The 20,248-nt window shown below is 42.5% G+C and overlaps 1 protein-coding gene across 2 annotated transcripts in view; it reads left to right on the plus strand.

The window, feature by feature from the left end:
• Window positions 1-19,443, plus strand: part of Elp1 (elongator complex protein 1) — a 49,232-nt gene extending 29,789 nt beyond the window's left edge. The window contains exons 24-33 of one of the 2 annotated variants that reach the window (XM_050188835.3): window positions 674-771; window positions 2,925-3,126; window positions 7,717-7,778; window positions 8,259-8,321; window positions 13,406-13,571; window positions 17,274-17,370; window positions 17,461-17,603; window positions 17,892-18,040; window positions 19,150-19,228; window positions 19,296-19,443. In XM_050188835.3, coding sequence (XP_050044792.2) covers window positions 674-771; window positions 2,925-3,126; window positions 7,717-7,778; window positions 8,259-8,321; window positions 13,406-13,571; window positions 17,274-17,370; window positions 17,461-17,603; window positions 17,892-18,040; window positions 19,150-19,228; window positions 19,296-19,363 — 1,127 coding nt within the window. In that variant the 3' untranslated portion in view covers window positions 19,364-19,443. The other variant, XM_072286426.1, reaches the window with a different exon arrangement.
• Window positions 19,444-20,248: the final 805 nt, after the last annotated feature.

A 20,248-nucleotide genomic window follows, 5' to 3' on the forward strand; every position in this document is an offset into this window, starting at 1 on the left:
ATATGTTCTCTGGAAATATCCACGTTGTTGGCAAATGTCACCTCTGTGAATGTTGTCTGTAAGACGCAATGCGCCCCAACTTTGCTGGCTGTCATGGACAATGGTGCAGGGGCATACTTGTGCATCACAAAAATGGAGGCTGTAGCACAATGTGCCTCAAATAGCTGCTGGAGCTGCAGTGAACCATCAAGCAAAACCACTCCTTTCAAGCATGCAGTAATTGTGAAGAGTTGCACAGCTGTGGTTATTAAGATTTTCAAAGAAGTTGTTGGGACTGTGCAAGAACTGCCACCAGGGTAGATGCCACAATGCTAGCTTGCAAAGAGTTCTCAATCCAAAAAGAGGCAATGCTAAGTTTCTCAATGGCCTGTGCATATAATTCTGTGCAGCCTTTAATACCCTGCAAGCTGCTCATTCTGTGACAAAGTGTGACACAGACAGGCAGCAAAACTATTTTTTCTCCCTTGTTGTTGTTTTAGTAGTATCTTGCTGTATTACTGTAGCACTGTGAATTTCTACATTAGAACAGTGCTGTGGTGTTGGAAGACCACCAAATTTATTCACACTTCTTTCATTACTGAAGCTGTCTTTCTTTTTTTTTTTTCCTTTTCTTTCTTGATTTGCCTTGTCACTAGATGTGCATTCATTGGTCTGCTCCTTACTTTGCACACAGGTGAACCGCACTTCAGTGAGTGTCTTAATCTCATCAAATCACAGAGGCTGTACACAACAGCACTTGGCCTCTTTCCAGAAGGTTCACAAGAAAGGAAGGTATTAAAAAGAATTACAATTCCTTTTGTTTTATAGTCATGGAATTTACGGAGGTTTATAAGATTTTTTACGTCACCATCAGTTCCTGATATTTCTCTTCTTGTTATCATTGTAAATCTTGAAGAAATGCAAGCATACATGATAAGTGCACACACATACATCAGTGCCAAAGTAGTACAGGGTGTGGTATCTGCAAAAGGTTGAATTTCTGTGCAGCCTTGACATGTAGCCTTGAGATCAGAGACATTCTCTGCATGTGCCGCTTATCCCACATCTCCATGTCACATCAAAGTTGATCATTCTTGAATTTCATAGGCATCCTGTTCCGATTAACACATGTGTATGATTGTATATAGTACATGTATACGGCTGTTCATTATTCAAAAAACTATTTGGAACGTATTCAAGGTTCAATTCTGGCATTATTCAATCTGTATTTGATTTGATCATGAAAACTTATATTCTCATACCCTTATTTGCACACCTTAACAGCATGAAACACCTACTTGCACACCCTAAATGCATAAGCTTTCAGCTCATGCTGTTGTAAAGCAGAGGCCAAAGGTTTGCTTTTTTCACTTGTAATACTGTACTGAAAGGCTAGCTCATATGTTTTTTTATTCAATTCCAACTCCACTACTACATTTCCTTTAATATACCACTTTAATATAGTACCTATACAGTGAACTCTCATTAAGACAAACTTGGTTAAGCTGAATTCTCGTATATAACGAACAACATGAGAAAGTTTGTTTGGTTTTCCATAGATGCAGTGCAAAAGAAATGATGCACTCGGGGGTGTGCCATATCAAGGCACCCACTGAAGGCCTGTGATGCACATCGCCCGTGGACAGAAGCGAAAACAAGAGGAGGAAACAAAAAGAGACAGTGAAATCTCACTTCATGAACACGGGTGACGCATGAGCGTATGGGTGTTATAGCGCATACGAAGCTATCAGCCCTCCCTGTCCCTAGATTGTCCACATCACAATTGTATTTAAGACGGGGCTCGCACTGCCGCACCATATGTAGCAGCCGCCAGAGTAGAACACCCCTTTATAAACATTCGCTTACTAACTAAAATAAAAAGCATGGTGTCACTATACACAGGCAAACATGAATACATCACACTCAATGACCGCAGATTCTTGCTGTCAAAATGCTGGCAGGAGGAATCGTGGCAGCAGCAGCGAGCGAAGTGACCTTTGCACTGTCTATTGCTTCAACATAAACTGAGTGGCAAGAACACGGTGCACGCAAAGCTATGAGCCATCGGCCCACCTAGACTGTGCCCCCAAGGCAGACCGCGTTCAAGATAAAGCCTGCACGATCGCGCATGGCCGAAGTACAACATCCCCCTCCCTCCCTGGCGCCGTGCACTCAATGGAAGACAGTGCACTTCCCCCTCCCCCTTTCCATTTTTGCACATGCAAGATTAAGCCGCCATAGTCAGCTCACCATCGCCCGCTTTCACTCGCCCACACAACTTACAGCACACAAGGACGATGTTATCACGAGACGAACCCAGCACGTCCGTATCGCAAATGAAACCTGTAGCAACTGCCAGAGGAGGTTAACCCAGCACACCTCTGCCTACCTTCCTCCTCCACGATGCTTCACCTCATTTCTCCTTCCCCACTTTGCTCTACGTCACCTAGAGTTTCCACTACTCTAGGTTGCGTTGCTTTGCCGCGCGCTCAGCGCACTCCTTCATACTTGTGCTAGCTCGGAGTCTGCACCAATGACCTGTGAGGCAGCAGATGCCTGCTTTAACTCCCTAGTGAACTTATCCAGCAGCAAAAATGCACAGAAGGATTTTTAAGGTTGTTAGGTAAGATGACATCGTTTGTAGCTGCCGCCGATTTGCACAAAAGCGTCAGACATTCATCATGGACTGGATGAAACCAAGCATGAGTACCACTTGAAAATAGTTTTCTATTAAGTTCAGCTAAATCTATGCTTTTATGTCATTTTTCCCCCGTTTTAAGTCTTACTTCATTTATCGTTTTGAAGTAAGATGTTTGGATGCACCTGGTCATGTTGCCACTTATTCCTCTGATAAGACGAACTTCTAAAAAGGTTCGAACAAATTTTTATAGTCCGTTCAAATTCGTCTTAAAGGGAGCCTACTGTATTTTATTTCTTTATCACAGGAAGTATGGGCTATCTATGGCGATTACCTGTTTGAGAAGAAACACTACGAGGAGGCTGGACTTGTCTACTGGCGCTGTGATAAACTGCAAAAGGCTGCGAGGGCCTTTGAGATGTGCCTAAATTGGAACTTGCTGCTTTCAACAGCTTACCAGATGAAGTATGACCAAGACAGCCTGGAAGCCCTTGCAAACAGGACAATTGGTGAGGTAGAGTGGCTGTAGCTTTGCATACAAGCTCTGCCAATTTTGCATATCTAAAGACACTATTTCTGTAGAAGTAATGGAAATTGAGCTAGTATGTATAAATTCATTGTGACTAACCAGTGCCAGGATACACACTCATGGAGAAAAAATGACAAGATAAGGCACTGACTTTCGACTAAGGTTTATTGTCACATGCTTTCATATCACTGTCATAAGCACATGAGGTCTGCTTCTGTGCTGATGGCTGTGTGTATTGTTTGTGAAAAGAACAGAAAGTTAGTAGGGTCTGCTCAACTTTCAGTAGGTACACATTACTGACAGTGAACAGCCACCATGCTGCAAATGCAGTAATGTCACGCATGTGAATAAACTGCAGGCAGCAATCCGATGCTGCAGTGCTCTGTTGTTGCAGCGACGAGTGAGTGTTGTGACAATCCTTCAGTGAGTCATGGTGTGGACAGCGGTTTTAACTTCAAGTTACGCTGAGCAGAAAGACGCACTTGCCACCGAAGGCAGGATTAACAGTTGTTCACAGTAAATTTTTTTTACCTTCTTACTTTCACCACTTACTTACTTTCCTTTGTGCTTTTCTTTTTTTTTCTCACTGTAATGACTTTTGTATTAGTGTTCTGGTTTCATTGTCTTTCTGATGTCAGTTTGTAGTAAGGACAGAAAGTGTTTGCCATTGCCATAACATCACTGGTAACCTATTTGACACAATTAAAGAAATAGAAAATAAACATCTGGTAGTGTCACGAAATTCTGGATTAAGCAGAATTCATTGCTTCTGGTTCACAATTTTGGCTGAGCGCATACGGCAGTTGGTGCACTGTTTTGTAAGCAACAGCCTGTACACCAGATGTCTCAGCGAACACTTTCAAAAATTTTTAAAGGTTCCCTGTAGCAGGTAGCACAATTCTAGTTCATGAGCTGGCCTATGTATTTTTTAAATTTATTTATTTAAATGTATATTATTTATAATACCTCAAATACCCCTGCTAGTTTTACATAAGGGGTGGGCAAGCATACAAATTAGCAGAAACACAATACCACTGCAGTAAGCACTGAAATGAGTTAGAAGAGAAACAGCAACAAAGAAAAACATAAAAACTAAAACATTTTGCAATCCACAGGTTAAGAAACAGGAAAATGCAAAAGAAACACACGAGAACTTATCAAATATGACAATCGACAAGTGTTGAATGCAATGTGTACAAAAAGCGGCAGTAACATTTTTCTAGGTATGGAATACGGCAAGCAAAAATAGGCAGACATCTCGATAAACACATTGAAACGTGATCGGAAGCACATTGAAAAGAATACTACAGATAATACAAGCAGATGACGCAATCAGGCATGTGATTCAGTGGCAGACCTAAAACGCAGGATCATCATGAATAATGACACTAACTGGAAGATTATTCCAATCCATGACTGTTTGAGAAAAGAAGGAATGAAGATGAGCAGTTGTCCAAGCACAGGACAGATAAACTGCTTTATAGTGGCTGATACGGCTTGAAAGATGGTATGCTGGTGTGATAAGGGTGTTGTCAGGAGGGAGGGTATGATAAAGCTTATGATAAAGGCAGAGTCTGAATGTTTTGCTGCGCCTATCTAGTTTGGGAAGATTAGCCTTTTATTTTAACTGAGTGACACTTGTATGATATGAGTAGTCAGAAAAAATGAATCTGGCTGCACGATTTTGTACCGACTCGAGTGTCTTGCTAAGATTGTGTTTGTGAGGGTCCCAGATCACGCACGCATATTGTAACTTAGGTCTTACAAGAGATTGATAGCCTAATAACTTAACGGAGGGCGGAGAAAGTGCGATATTATGTCGTAGATAGCCAAGGGTGCGGTTAGCTTTGTTCGCAATGTCTGTGACGTGTGATGACCACGTGAGGTCATGGTTGATGTTAAGTCCTAAATATTTGAGGGAATCTACTGAAGAAATGACCTTGCCATTAAGCATGTACGTATTAGCTTGATACTCTTGTCGTCTATGAAAAGAAATTACGGAAGTTTTCTGAATATTAATGACCATGAGCCACGTACGACACCAAATTTCAACGTTTATTAGGTCACGCTGAAGCATTAGTTTATTGGTGGGATTAGTGATGGAACAGTAAGTGACACAATCATCCGCGAATAGACGAACGTTTGAAGAGATGTCATTTATGTAAATTTTTAAAAGTAGCGGGCTGAGTACTGCTCCCTATGGGACACCGGAGGCAACATTACATACGGTGGAGTTGACTTCATTGGTGGAAACGAACTGTTGGCGATTGGTGAGGAACTCTCTTACCTATTCATAGTTAAGAGAGTTTTCGTAGAGGTGGACATTACTTGGGGGAAAATGCATAATCAATTAATTAACAAAATGTCACTAATTAAGTTATGACTAATTACCTTATGGCTCATATTGCAATTTACTAATTCTAGCCATGGAGTTCACAAGGCAGATCCACCTGGAATGAATTCTCAGTATGACACCAGTTTCAAGATATTAATTCCTGAACTTTGTAGAGAAATGCATTGATGTTTAAGTTACTTTCTTGACAGAACATCATTTTATGCATTCAAGCACAAGAGTAACTGGAACACCAATGCATTTCTCCTCAAAGTTTGGGAATTAATATCTTGAAACTGGCGTCATCCTGAGAATTAGTTCCAAATAGATCTGCCTTGCAAACTCCACAGCTATAATTTGTAAACTGCGATATTGGCCATAAGATAATTAGTTAAAAACTAAATTAGGGATATGTTGTTATTTAGTCAATTATGCATTTCAATCTTTTGTGCAAGGAATCTCCGCCTCTTCGAGTAGATCAGATCATGAGCTAGAATTGTGCTATCTGTCACAGGCGACCTCTAAAAATTTTTGAAAGTGTTCGTTGAAACACCCTGTATATGGTGTTAAAGGGATAGCAGCTTCCATGTATTGCACGATGGTAGCTGGCTATCTAGCATAGGTTATGGGGTCTAATTTGCTTTTGGCAACAAAGGGAATGACAATACAGTGGCGCCAAACAACAGAAAGGCATTTATTAGTCATTTTACACAACAGTACCGGCTAGCCAAAATACGTACAATGAAGAGCTCCTTGATAAAACACTCTGAGGAATAGAAGTTCAACTCCCTACACAGAAGGATAAGTCGTTTGTGCCAGTTGCACTCCAAAGTCCAGCGGGAAACCTTCTGAGGGACATTTTTCTTGGAGGGCACCGACAATCCTGAGGTCATCCCAGGGTTTTCAATGTCTCTAAGCCAAAGAGGGAGAAGTAAGTTCCTTTCACGCTCGAGTTATCCACGCTGTCAGGTGGCACTTATATTGGAACACTTGCATCATCTTTCATTGTAGACCGTAATTATAACAATTCCCACCAATGCATTTGTGTCATGCAGCAAACCTAAATGACAGGAGATGCATGATTCGTGTAGGGAAGACGAACGTCCGAAAACACGAGAGAGTTAATCTCCCTCACAATATAGAGGAAGGAAGTGAAGGAGGGAGGGAAAGAACAAAGAGAAAATAATTTTTAGAGTTTTCACAGTTATTTTTTCTTTGTGTTTTAGTTACATTGTTAACTTACTTGCGTAACACAATCTCATATTTACGAGAGTAATATTATACTCCATACTTAAAATGGCATAGTATTTTATTAGACAGCTGGGTCTTTTTAATTTTCTTATTGTGCTTGTCAACTCAATGTCAAAGATGTCGCTGTAAAGTGGTCACTTGGGTATATATACAAGCTGTCTTAAGCAGTCCTTTTTCCACACACACACGTCCCATAATATTACATATGCCTTAAGAAAAAGACTAAGGAAATTTAGTTGTGTTAACATTTATTGATCTTGCGTTCTGAACTGCCATGTGGCAGCAGTGCTTGAAAATACTTGTTTGTGTTCTAATCTGAATTGATTCCAGTGGGTGTTGTGTCTGAGCATGTTATTTTTCTTGAATAATGACTCGTGTTCAGCAATTCTCAGATTAGCCCACTCCTTGAAAGAATTACTAAGAGTTGATTCACTCTTGTAAAATCCTGCTGATCCCTTTTTTTAAGCACATGGAAAGTCCCTCTCTTTCAGAGTGCCAAAGTGGTTTGCTCATTGTCATTAAGGTCACAATGATTTATATTGTATTTAAGACTTATAGTATGGAAGTAACTTTTGGTTATATATTTGTTTATGTTGCTTAATGAAAGGTTGAAGATTGTTGCATGCAACTGCTTTAGAACTAATCCAATACAACTTTGCCGTACTCTGCACTGATGCTCTGTGCTTTTGGCCTCTACATTAAAGCTCAGTGCCTCACTCATGACTCATGTGAACTTTGTGCCAGGCCCTCGCCCTTTGCTACACCACACCGCAGTGCATGATGCTGGCATAAAACTAACAATAAGCTGAAAGAAGTTAAACAACACTGGCCGGTGTTCCTGGTCTAAGTTATGTAGCTCTTGAAACCTACACAAACCTTCCAGACTTTCTTTAGAGGGAATTACTTTCTTTGTAGCACCGCATCAGGCAATTTACCACTTGACAACACTGCTTTAACATTGTCGCTACCTCTTGTATATATTTGCAGATGCTTTGGTACTCGCCAAACGTTACAAGGAAGCCTCTGAAATTTCGGAAACCTTCCTAAAGGTATGTGATTGCTTGTGCTTTTTTAGCAAAAGGAGAGAGCTTATGCAATAACATGAAAACAAGAATTAAAAACGCGCTTCAGATTTCCTAAAAGGACGAACAGAACAAGCACTGGCCATCTTTTGGTTCCATTGTTGTTCATAAATGCAAATGTATTGGGACATTCATCTTTGCAGTCCCTGTAACTGTGAATAGAAATAGCACTAGTCATCTTTTCATTGCTGCCATTGTTGTTCATAGATCCAAACATATGCATTCACAGGTGTAGAACTTAAACCTCATACCACAGTTTATTGTAAAGAGATTCAAAAACTTCAGAGCTGACCAACACAGTTTTTCTAGTGCTGGAGGTAGATATCTTGTGATAGAGCACTACGTAACATATAAAATGGGGTCATTTTTTTTAAAACAATCTTGAATATGCTGTAATTTCTAATGTGTCATATTTCTATTTTATTTTTAACTTATTCTTTCTTTCAGGATGAAGAAAGAACAGTTCGCATCTTGCTTGACGCACACATGTGGGATGTTGCACTGGCAAAGGTTTGTTTCCATAGTGAAACACTTGCTCAGTAAAATAATGTACATGTACATCTGGGGAAAATAATGGTGAAGACTCACAACTGTACGGAAAGAAATAAGACTAGTTTTGTCCATTTACAGCTGCCCATTGATAAAGATAGTCATAACTTCATCCCCAAGAAGCTCTAAGTGATTTCCTTGATTTCAACATCATCTGCAGTACCTGGGCAAGCTTACCTTTAGATCAGTGTCGCAGTCTGTCGTGATATCTGGTGTAGCAGAGAGGGACAAGGGTCAGACCAACAACAATGAACAAGCCTTTATATATTGTCGAAAACCAGGAAGCGGAGCCGAAGTAGTGAACGTCTTCTTTATTCGACGCTTGCAAAAAAAACTAAAAAATGCAGGCGCACTCGGCTCTACGCTCGTTTCTCACTTCGTCTTCTTCTCTTCTTTTTCGGAGCATAATATTCAACAGCTTGCGTATGCTTGTTTCTTTTCAAGACTGAGCTTGTCCAGCAGATTCTAGGTGGTACCGCATCTGTGCTGGTCTCCGCAACATGTTGCCACTAGAAGTGCGCAATTTGCATGAGCGAAATTTGCCGTCGGCAAAGTTGTCGGCACCATGAGCACTTTTCTGTGCTCGTGGTAGAACCCTTGCTGGCAGGTGTCTTCCTAATGGGCGTAGGTGCCGCAGTGGAAGCCATCGCAGCCACCATTGCTGACGTGCTGCTGGTGCATGCGTCGGGTGCATGTGATTGGCCTGCCCTGGCCCCGGCCCAGACAGCAGTTCTAGCCCTCCAGAGGTGTAAGGTGGAGGCTGCTGGGGCGAAGGTGATTCCTTTTGATGGCCTGGCGACCTGTTGCGGGCGGCCATGGCTTCAGGCTGTCGTGGAAGTGGCATTCGCTGCACCCGGACAACGAGGGCCAGCGTGTGGTCGTTGCGTTTTAGCCTTTCCACAGTACTGCTGTGCCTCCCTGACAGTGATGACCCAGATGGAGCCTTTTCTGTTGACGACGGGCGCCCGGCAGGCCCGCTCGAGTGTCGCGGAGCGGAAGACGATGACGTTGAAGACGACGATGATGATGACAATGACAAGGAGCTGTGCCCCGACGACTTCCCTCCACCTGCCGGGTGGAGCACGGACGTGTCAGTAGTGTGGTCACCCCGACCAAAGGTGTCAACGCTCCCATGCCGCTGCTCCAAGCAATTTCGTAGAGCCCGTGGTTTTGTGACTTGGTTACATATTTCACACACAGCTAAATACAAATCATACCACGCTAGACAAAATCTGAAAAGTTCCGTATCCTCTTTTCTTAATTTCATGGCATCGCTTTCTCTTTTCGCTGTCTCTGTCTCTGTATCGGCTTCTTTGTTTTCTGGACTCCTGAAGAAGATAGTTTCGGTCCAAGAATTCCATGACTGTCCTTCAGTAGCCGACAAACTAGTAGTGGCCGCCAGTCTGTGAGAATCTTTCAATAGTTTGGCAGTAGAAGGGTATTTGTCTTCTACTAGTTGGAAGCGGTGTCGCAGAGTTGCAGCAAGGAGAAAGGGACTGCTGCAGGCACCAAAAGGAACCCTTGTGATGTGCAGTTCTTCAATATTGGAAGATACTTCTTCAAACCAGAAGTAACGAAACGCGTCTCGGTCTTGTTCAGCCAGCGATATTTGAGGAAACGCTTTTTCGATATCAGCGGAAATTCCAATCTTGAAGCTGCGAAACTTCAGCAGTAAGTCGAGGATGTTGGGGTTCAAATTCGGCCCTGTCCACAAGACGTCGTTGAGTGAAGGTGACTCTGGAGCATGAGAAGAGGCGTCGGATACCACCCGTACTTCAGTCGTAGTTCTGTCGCGTCGCACTATTGCTCGGTGTGGCATATAGTACGTGATATGTTCACTCGTACTGTCCATTGTGACCTTCTCAGCGTAGTCTTTGTTATAGTAGCTCCTAATGGCAGTGTCATATTCCTTCTGAAACTCTGGTTCTCGATGTAGCGTTCTCTGCAAGGACTCCAGCCTCTTCAACGTGATATCCCGGTTATTTTTAGGCTGGGAACTATTGCTGCGCCACGGCAGTTCAACTTGATCGCGACCATTGTTTCTAATAGTTGTTTCCACGAAGTTCTTCAGGACGTGTTTGTCATCTTTCGAAAGTCTGTCTTCGTTAGTCAGTCCCAGATGTTCTATTTCCCAGGAAGACCTCAGTTGCTGGGAAACATTGGCTTCCGTTAGGCATATGTTGAAGTTCCTTACGGTTTCCGGCTTGTAGAACTTAGGTGGACTTCTGGTATCTCCATGAAGTGTCCATCCTATGATAGTTTCGATGGCTGTCAAGGAGTCGTCCAGTCGATGAATTCTTCCGCTGACAAGCTGCCAGTAATAGTCTGCACCTATAAGGACGCTTATTCCAGGCTCAGGTGAGACCTGAACTGCGTTGACGTCGGCCAAACGTAAGTTTTTGCTTTTCAACTTTGCAAGTACATTTGTCGCTGTTAATGCTGACAAGTCATTGCATATTTCGGGAACTTCTATAGCCTCTACTTCAAGTGAGTTTGAGTCGTACTGGCTATGCAGCGTGACTCGTACTCTCCTATAATATTTCCGCGGTGCTGAAACGTTTCCAAATCCCGAGATGGTGAGCTGCTCTTCGGCTAACACAGTGGCTTTCAGCTTCTTAGACAGTTCTTCTGTGATGAAGCTGCGCTGACTGCCACCATCAATCAACATTCTTACAAAGCATCTGCTTCCAGTGCCCACAGCCCAAACTTGGGCGGTCTGCAGAAGAATTGTGCACTTTATCGAGTCTGTTGACGAACTGGAAACAGTTGTCTGCGTTTCCGTATTCTTCTGCTTCCATTTTGGGTCTCACATCGTGGTGATATGTCGCCCCCTGCATTTTGCACAGCTTAATCTCTTCCAGTTTCGGCATTCCTTAGCTTTTTGAAATTGTCGAGCGCAGTGGAAACAACACCCTAATTTGCGTAGTTTGTCTTTCTTTTCGTCTAATGTTAGTTCCGTTGTGCAAACATCCACCGAGTAATTTTTGTCTCCGCATAATATACAACTCTCTGGAGTCAGTTTCACAGTTAGCATAGATGCAGAACCTTGGAAATGCTCATAAGATTGTCGTTTTGCTGTTGAGGCTTGTTCTCTCTTGTCAGAAGTCATTATTATAGTCTGTTCCCGGCTTCTTACTTCAAGACTCAAGAAGTCTAGAAGAACAGACATCTCATTTAGCCTGTCACTAGTAACGCCTGTATTTGTCGAAGACAAGATGCGCTGATTATAACGGAGTACCATTTCTTGCGGAAGATTTTGTATTATAGCAGTTTTCAGAAGAACTCCATAGTCTTTTTCTTCGACGCCAACGTTATGGAGAGATCTCACGCGCGTCTGCACTTCTTTGTGCAACCTTTGAAGCCCTTCGAAATCTTCGCAAGAACGAACTTTACGTAGGTTTAGAAGACGACGCATGTGGTCGTTAACAATCAGTCACTTCTGACCGAATCTTTCTTTGAGAAGTTCTATAGCTGTGCTATAGCTCTCGTTAGTTGTCGACAGGCCGCTGATGACACCTTCCGCTTTACCCATCAAGTAGGTCCGAAGATATTTCAATTTGTCTACGTCGGTGATATATCGGTTCTGGTGAACAGTAGACTCAAATTGATCCCAAAATTCTGGCCATTTAATGGGGTCACCATGAAACTTCGGCACATTGAGCTTCGGTAGCTTAACGTGTGCGCGTGCTTGATGAAAGTCATCGTGAGATGCGTGCGCAGCCGTTGTTTGCTGAGCGGATAAAATGCGTTCAGCGCGGGATTTCGCGAGGACGATAGATTCTTGATACTGTCCGACGCTTTGAAGCTCATCCTCAAGGTTATCATCCGTAACCTGCTCTTCTACTTGGTTATCAAGGTCCGTAAGCATAGTTTCCTTTATCTTCAATAGGTTAAGATGGTCGGTCAGCTCACCATATGGCGTTGGTTCCGTCTGCATAAAGAGTTGTCATGTCGTTGATGATCCTGGTGACCGCCGCTCGAACAGTAGCACGCTTCCGTCGTATTCTTTCCATGTCGTCACGTCGGGAATCGGTGGCTTCGTGATAACGTGGATCGTTCTTCGATTCTGTCGCAGCATCATCGCGTTGATCGCGTCGGTCGGTCGTCCTCTTCAGGTAGCTCGCTTCATCGTCAGGGGTCTTCAATTGTAGATCTGATATCCTGGTCACGGCACCATATGTAGAAAACCAGGAAGCGGAGCCGAAGTAGAGAACGTCTTCTTTATTCGACGCTTGCAAAAAAAACTAAAAAATGCAGGCGCGCTCGGCTCCACGCTCGTTTCTCACTTCGTCTTCTTCTCTTCTTTTTCGGAGCATAATATTCAACATATATAAATATCAAGAAGATAGCAAGTGATAATAGAAAATTACAAGTCTAAACAACACACATTTCAAAACACCTGACATATAAAGTTGAGATACATGTTCTGACTGTCCCGGCGGCATGTTGCTGACAAACAGTGGGGGTCGAACGAGCACGGGACATCGTCAGCCGAGTACTGCTAGGTTGTAAGCATCCTGGTAGGCCTCCGTAGTGCATGACGAAGTTGCGGGTGATGAGTTAGGTCATCTGGCTCTGCTGCTAAGGACCATGGTGCACTTCCACGGTACCGTAGCTGCAAGTCGGTAGGGCACACCAGTGCTCTGCTAGTGGAACGTCACTTCGGCACAGACTACGATGCCTTCTTGATGATGCCCCCAGAGCACATGAAGGAATGTCTTCACTTTTCCACAGCCACATCAGCTCTTTCCGTACCAGCTCAGCAGCCTCTTACCATCTTGTTGCATCATTGCCCAAGCCATGCATAACTTCATTTTCTTTCCTTATAACACACACGTGGCAAAGTTTCAGTGCATGCCACTGATGTGGTATCAGAATGGTGACGAGGAATGTAAACTACCAAGGCTGGAACTTGGGGCTGTGAAAGTTCAGTATTTCATTCTACTATGAATAAAAACATGGCACATGTGCTAGCTTGACCAGTAGCTGCTTCATATGCAATGCAGAACAGTTCAGATGTGCTCTCCATCTTTCTTGCTTTTTAGATTCACCATTTCAGCAAGTTGGAGCTCACTGAGAAGTTGTGGAAGCCAGCTGTCAACAGCGAGCTTGAATTCATGTTGGAAACTATGGATTCACTGAAGGCCACATGGTCCAAGCATGTGGCACGGCTAATGATTGTTCGTGAGCACAAAGCCAATGAGGAACAAGGTGATTACCAGAATGCCACACATGTCGTTTTAATAATACAAGTTGTACATCCATAGTGCTACTGTACTTGATAATGGCTGCTTAGTAAGGGTGTTTGAATATTCGAAAAATTCGAATATTATCGTATATTATATTTTTAAAATTCGTATTCAATTAAAAATATATATGTTCATAAATGTTCAAATATTCGGTTAGATACGAATATTCAAATATATTGCCGGCCGTGCGGGAGAAAACACGGTTCTTAGCATTTATTTCCACCTAATCTAAGAATATGGGGACGATTTTATGCTAAATTTTGCGACTTCGTGCTGCAAGCGAAATTGTGCCTGTAAAGCCCATTTAGCCACTAAACGCAAGATTTGTGCGGGAAAGCCAGCCTCACAGCAAGGGGCATGGTTTGCGGACAATAAGGATCCACTTCTTCTTTTTTTTTTTTTTTTTTCAGCGCTACTTCAAATTTTGAGCTTATTGCTTGACAGCAAGTGTGATGAGTGACGACTGGCACAGAGTAAAATGCGTCCGCGTTTACGGCATTTGATGCGGTGTAATAAGGCACAGGCTGCCGACGACAGCTAGTGGGAATTACTAAATTGTTCAACATAAGCCAAATACACGATATTTTGGTATAACGGCTCACTAGTCAATTTTTTTAACATTTACAGTGCAGTTGCAATATTTCAACATAATAAATTAACCCAACTTGCTAATAAATGTATGTGCATATCATTATTCAATATTCTATTTGATGTTCGAAGCTAAATATTCGTATTCTATTCGTATTCGAAAATTTTGATATTCGCACACCCCTACTGCTTAGCGATAGTCTGAACCACACTGTGTGCACATTGTATGATAGGGAAATACATCAGCATTGGAATACATGGTTCATTACCTGTGTCGTGAACTTCATTATTTAGGTGTTGTAGAATATGTGGACTATAAGGCCAGATAATAACTGCACCTCCATCAAGCACCTTTAAGTGTTTGGTTTAGTAGTTTAGTAATTTTAACTTTCCTTAAGTATGAACCAACTAGTCAGCAAAAATGTCTTACTGAAGGCAAGTTTCAGGCACAAGAAACTGTGGAGGCAGTCACATCATGCTCGTCTTTGTGTATGCAGTCTGGATCCTTAGCTAACCATTCATATTGGCTATTCATCCCTCTTTAGAAACATCAGAAAAACAAAGATTGTGCGTTAATCAAAGCATAGATTAAGCCACGAAATTATGCCACAATAGGGATCTAGTGGTAAGGACCACATACCACTGATTGTAGTCCTGTGGGCAGTGGCTTAGCAACATCACAAGAAGTGCTGTGGACGAGTTGCAAAGGCTAGTTGATGGTCTGGAGGCCATAAAAGCCCTCTCAGCTAGTGTTAATGATGCACCAATGGATATCCTACAAAGTCCAACCTCCTTGCAATGGGAGAAACTGAGCAGACCCAATTGACATGTACAACGCACATGTGAGGCAACTAGGAATAACTAAGAATTTCCTTGTGTCTTTTGCCAGAAAGCAGCTAAGACTTGTCAGCTAAGTAAGGCTTGTCTAAGACCTTTTTCTCTCTATCATGAAGAAAGGAAGAAAGTACTGAGGGAGACCCCGACAATACTAGATGTGTCACAATAAGTGTGGTGTAAGTCTGGTGTCATTGTAGGTTTCGCTGTCCTTGTTTATGGGGCACGCAGCAACAGTTGTTAAACGTGCTAGTTATTCTCTCTGACAACAACGAATGACGATGATTCCAAGGTCCGAGAGAAGGAGCTCTCCAAGGAAAAGTGGCCATAGTGGCCACTGCCATGGCCATGAGGGGCACTGGCTAACACCTCCAGGGTTAAATCTAATACAGTAGACTTCAGTTATTTCGACTGCAGTTAATCCCAACTGAAGGTCCCACCTGGCACTCGTGAATTTCTGTTGGCCCAAATTTTTGTTATTTCAATCTAAAATTGGCCTTCATCGGATAATTCGAATTTGACCAGTTAGCATGCACACACCTGATCTTCATGGTGACCACAATACCGACCCCTGTAGTGGCAGTGCTCTTGGCGTAACTTAAAAAACAGTCAGTGCATTGAACACACATCATCTGCCTTGGAAACCACTTATTTTCATCCTGCCCCTAGAAAGATTTTCAAGTAGTAACTGTAGTTCACAATGTCCTATTACAGCATTTACCCTAATGAAACATGTTCCTTTTTAGGAAACTGGCCACTATTGTGCAAGACATAAATAGACCCTTGCCCATTTTCTTGCTAAGAAATCGGGTGTGCATTAGATTTCTACTCTGTTTAGGATCTTTAATGTAATTTCTATGTTAGTTTTCTACTTTGGACAGATAGAAAATGGGCGCTTGTTTGTTTCGGGGCCGTGTTAAAATTGGGCAAATGCTGTCAAATTAGCTCTGAGTTCTGGCATTTTTTCTGTATGTTTTTTACTAAATCCCCCAGATAATTTGATAAATTTAATCGGTCCCGTCGGAGTCGAATGAATGGAAGTCGACTGTACACATACACAAATACACAAATACCCAAGAAAGTTGACAAGGGGGACAGCTGCCACTGTACTTCATGGAGTGTAATTATTTTATGTAATTCGTGGAGCACTGCATGTATAATGCGGAAAATGTGGATTCAGCTCCCACTGGCAGCAAGTTGTCTTCTTGCCTACTTTCATTTCATTATTCTGTATTAATGTTTCTACATTTCAATCAAAAGAAGAATTAATTTCCTATATGCTTTCCTAGGGTTCATTGTCTGTTGGCTCCATGTGGCTGTAAGAAGAAAAATCTAGCACCTTGATTTCCCTTATTCTGTTGGTGTCACCCAACATACACTGCTTCTGCCAGCCCACTCGCAAACACTAACATGCTTAGGTAAGCGGAAAATTCAAACACCAACCCGCCACAGTAGCTTGGCGGCTATTGTGTTACACTGCCTGGCCGTGGCTTTACGCTTCCTGGGTTCGATGCTGTCCGTGGGGGCTGCATTTTGAAGAGGGCGAAATGCAAAAATGCTCATGTACTTAGGTTTTAGGTGTATGTTAAAGAACCCCAGGGGGTCAAAATTAATCCGGAGTCTCCCACTGCGATACGAAGTCCGCTCCTAGAAGATCAGCAATGGGCCGTCCAGCAGGCTCGCGCAGTGGCCGCCAGGTACTCCCTGTCGGTCCCTGCGTGGAAGATGCCCACTGCGCGCTGACGTGCGTCCTGCAGGACTTCTATTAAAGTTTTTCCAATCCAGTCTCCCACTGCGGCGTGCCCCATAATTTGATGATAGTTTTGGTACGTACTTGGGTCCCAAAATTTATATAACTTTTTTTTTTTTCATCAACATCCCCTTTCACCAATATACATCCCACCAATCCCACCAATATATTATATGTAGTCAATGGCTTCTTGTATTGTCATGGAGTGTACATCTAACAAAATTGAATAAGTGGCACAGCTAAGCATGATTGCATGCATAGCTGCGTTTCATTTTTTTCACACAAAGCGTGTCATTGAGCATGTCTTGTACTGTTTATCGAACTTGTTTGCTTTTTGTCATTGCATGAAAATGACCTTTCGTTTTATATGCAATCCTACGATGCATTGACATAGTATTCCAAATGACAGTTATGCATAATATTAAGCATATATTTGTTGAATTGTCAAGTTACAAAGCAAGCTGTTGATTTGGATATTTCGCCATGATCAAGGGGAGGGAGATCTTGACGATGGTGCATTTTCCGACGTGGCAAGCGTGACATCCAGGACAGTCGGTGGGAGCGTTGCTGGTGGCAGCTCCATTTCGGGGTGAGGAATTTCTAGCTTCATTCAAAAAGTGATCATGCTTTGTATTAGTCGTCAGTTTTGTTTGAAAGGAAAAGTACTGTATTTTTTCAGATCGATTGCCACCATGAGGACATCAAGGAATCGTAAGAAACAAGAACGCAAAAAGTATGTGCTGAAGGAAGGCTCCCGTTATGAGGACTTGGCACTCATCATTGCACTTGGCGAAGTGGCCTCTTCATCTGACAAACTACAAGGCAAGCTCACTTGCTCTGAAAACGCAAGAAAAGACTGATACTTAATCGGTCAATCACACAGGAATTATCTATTGAATAGCAGCTTCTGCAAATAGTTTAGCCCTTCTATAAAAAATCTGTAATGCGACAACACAAACGAAGGCAGCACAACCGTCTTAATTTGCATGTATGGCCAAGGTATTATGCCTTGAAAACAAACTTGTGCATCCTTGTAACCACATCCTCATATATGACGGGCATTGTGGGATTAGCCTGTCCAGTCATGTGACGCTATGCTACGACTTCCAGAGGAGTGCAGGGACCTTCTGCGTGCTCTGGTGCTATGTGGCTTGGATCAAGAGGCCAGGAGCCTACAACATCTGTTTGCAGCACTGCTAGACATCATAGAAAAGGATATTCCCAATGTTTGGCCTCCAGAAACAGCTGAAAGCACACTGGCAAGTCCCATATTTAATTTGCACCTTGGTTCATGATACAAAGTTGTGCAAGTTGTAGTTGTGCCATGCACTGCATTAAGTAAAAAAAGCTGTGAAAGTGCTCAAAAGGTTGTTCATTGGGGAAGGTGTGTATGCAGATGACGTTGAGGCAGTGTGCACGTATGTCAGTGTGATAGGGCCAATTAAGTCCTCATATAAGTGTTCTTACTGTAGTTGGACACCATAGTACCATTGCCTCCATTCTGTATGCGCTCTACTTGCCAACTCTCCTGAACTTTCTGTAATGTTTACAAATTCAGGCCTTTTATGTAAGTAACTGATGTCTCATCAAGTTCTAGAAAAATATGTTAATTTTGTTTGCGAGAAAGCTTCACTCGTCCATCTCTGATCATACCCTTGAAAGCCTTCTTTATGATTGTGAAAGGACTTCAGAGGTTACCTTCGTTGCACAAGCAGTTCCTGAAACAGGCAAAATTGGCAACAGCAAAGTCACTGAAAAATTCACTATGATCTAAAAACAGTTTGTTGCTTGTCAGTTATGTGCTATTCCAAGCATTCTGCTGTTATTGTGCTACGTCTAGAGGTGAAGTATGCATGTGTGCACGTACTCCACAGAAGGTGTGGACTCGCAGCAAAATTTTTTAAGAATACATGCTATTTTGCATGCTATCTTTTTGTGTGTGTGTCTACAGGATATTTGCAAATTTTAAGGTGCACAGATTGGCATATGTTTGCACCGTCTTACTTGCTCTCTCATGTTCCCATAAACATGCTCTTACCAATGAGAGATTGACTTTCCTACAAGACTTCGTTGCCTAATAGCTGAGCTTGCTGCATATTGAAGTGCAAAATTTAAGAAAAGAATTGTTGTTTCATGTTATATTCAGAGTGACCCTCCAGATATTACTTGAGGAAATTTCCCCGGAAGGTATCCTAGAGTTATACAAAAACATATTAATGCTAATATTCAGGAATGCTTTTTAGCTAACTTGTAGATATGTCCAAGATGACAAATTTTACCTGCGCTAAGCACTGTTTGCAGCCCTGTACAAAGATTGTGAGCTGTGGTAAACCATTGGTTGCTATAGCTCTTTTTTCTTTTTGATCAGCCTCTTGGGCCCCACTCGTCATCAACAATGATTGCTGAAGCAGTACAGAAACAAAAAATTGTGGAGCATGTGATATCAGGTATGCTTCAGAAGGCATTCTTGGTATTCAACTTTTTAAAGTATGTATTACGAATGACTCGTTTCAGATCCGGCACTTCGACAACCACCTACACTTCGACGAAACCTTTGCTGGAAACTTCAGATGCTAACCTAATCAACTGTGAACATTCAGTGCAATGTATGAAGAGTACTATACAGCAGTTGACTGTAAATATATGCTGCCGCTTCCATGCACTGCTGTGCTTGTTGCATGCCTTTTGCAGTATCAGCTGCAGAAAGCTCATCCACGCTTTGCTGCATTCTTAATCCATTCTCTGGTCTGTGCAAGGGAAAGTTTCAAAGTCGCAGACAATAGAGAGAGTAGGTTGTAACTTTGCAAACAGTGCACAGAGCATGTGTAGCTACTGGTGTCTGAAGTACTTAAGTGTATAATCAACAAAGTTGCAACAAACCTTGGTAGTGCAGGTGGATGTGCGTGGGTAAATGTAACACTTGCTGACGCCCCACTTAAACATCATCATACATTATGTCCGCAAACATATTTGCACAAAAGCATCACAGGCTGAAGAGTAGAGATAGCTCATTGATAACTTGCATATAATGGGTGTAGATACCATACCTGCCAACTCTCCCCAATTCCTCGTAAAGTTAACAAAATTTGGGCTTCTACAGTTTCATGAATTTTGCATCAAATTTTACAAAAAATAATTTCTGTTTGTAAATAGTCACAGGCCTACACAGTACATGCAGCACAATCACAGCGTAAGCTCGAATAGCGGTTCCCTAGGAGCTCCATTTTCGGCACTACGCTATAGAGGGTCTTCACGTCGTTTTCGTGAGAAGAATCTGAACTGTCCGCCTGGCGTTGACGGCAAGCTGCAGCATGTCCTGCTCTCTAAAGCCGCGTGGGTAGCTTTACAATTCGCTTCTTGAGTAGCAGTTCGTACCTTGCGAGGAGGTGCCATAACATGTACCAAAGAGTAAACATGGGTATCTAGACTAGGTGGCACACATATCACATCCCTTGATCCTTGGCGTG

This window comes from Dermacentor andersoni, chromosome 2 (assembly GCF_023375885.2).
Source record: "Dermacentor andersoni chromosome 2, qqDerAnde1_hic_scaffold, whole genome shotgun sequence".
Lineage (NCBI taxonomy): Eukaryota > Metazoa > Arthropoda > Arachnida > Ixodida > Ixodidae > Dermacentor > Dermacentor andersoni.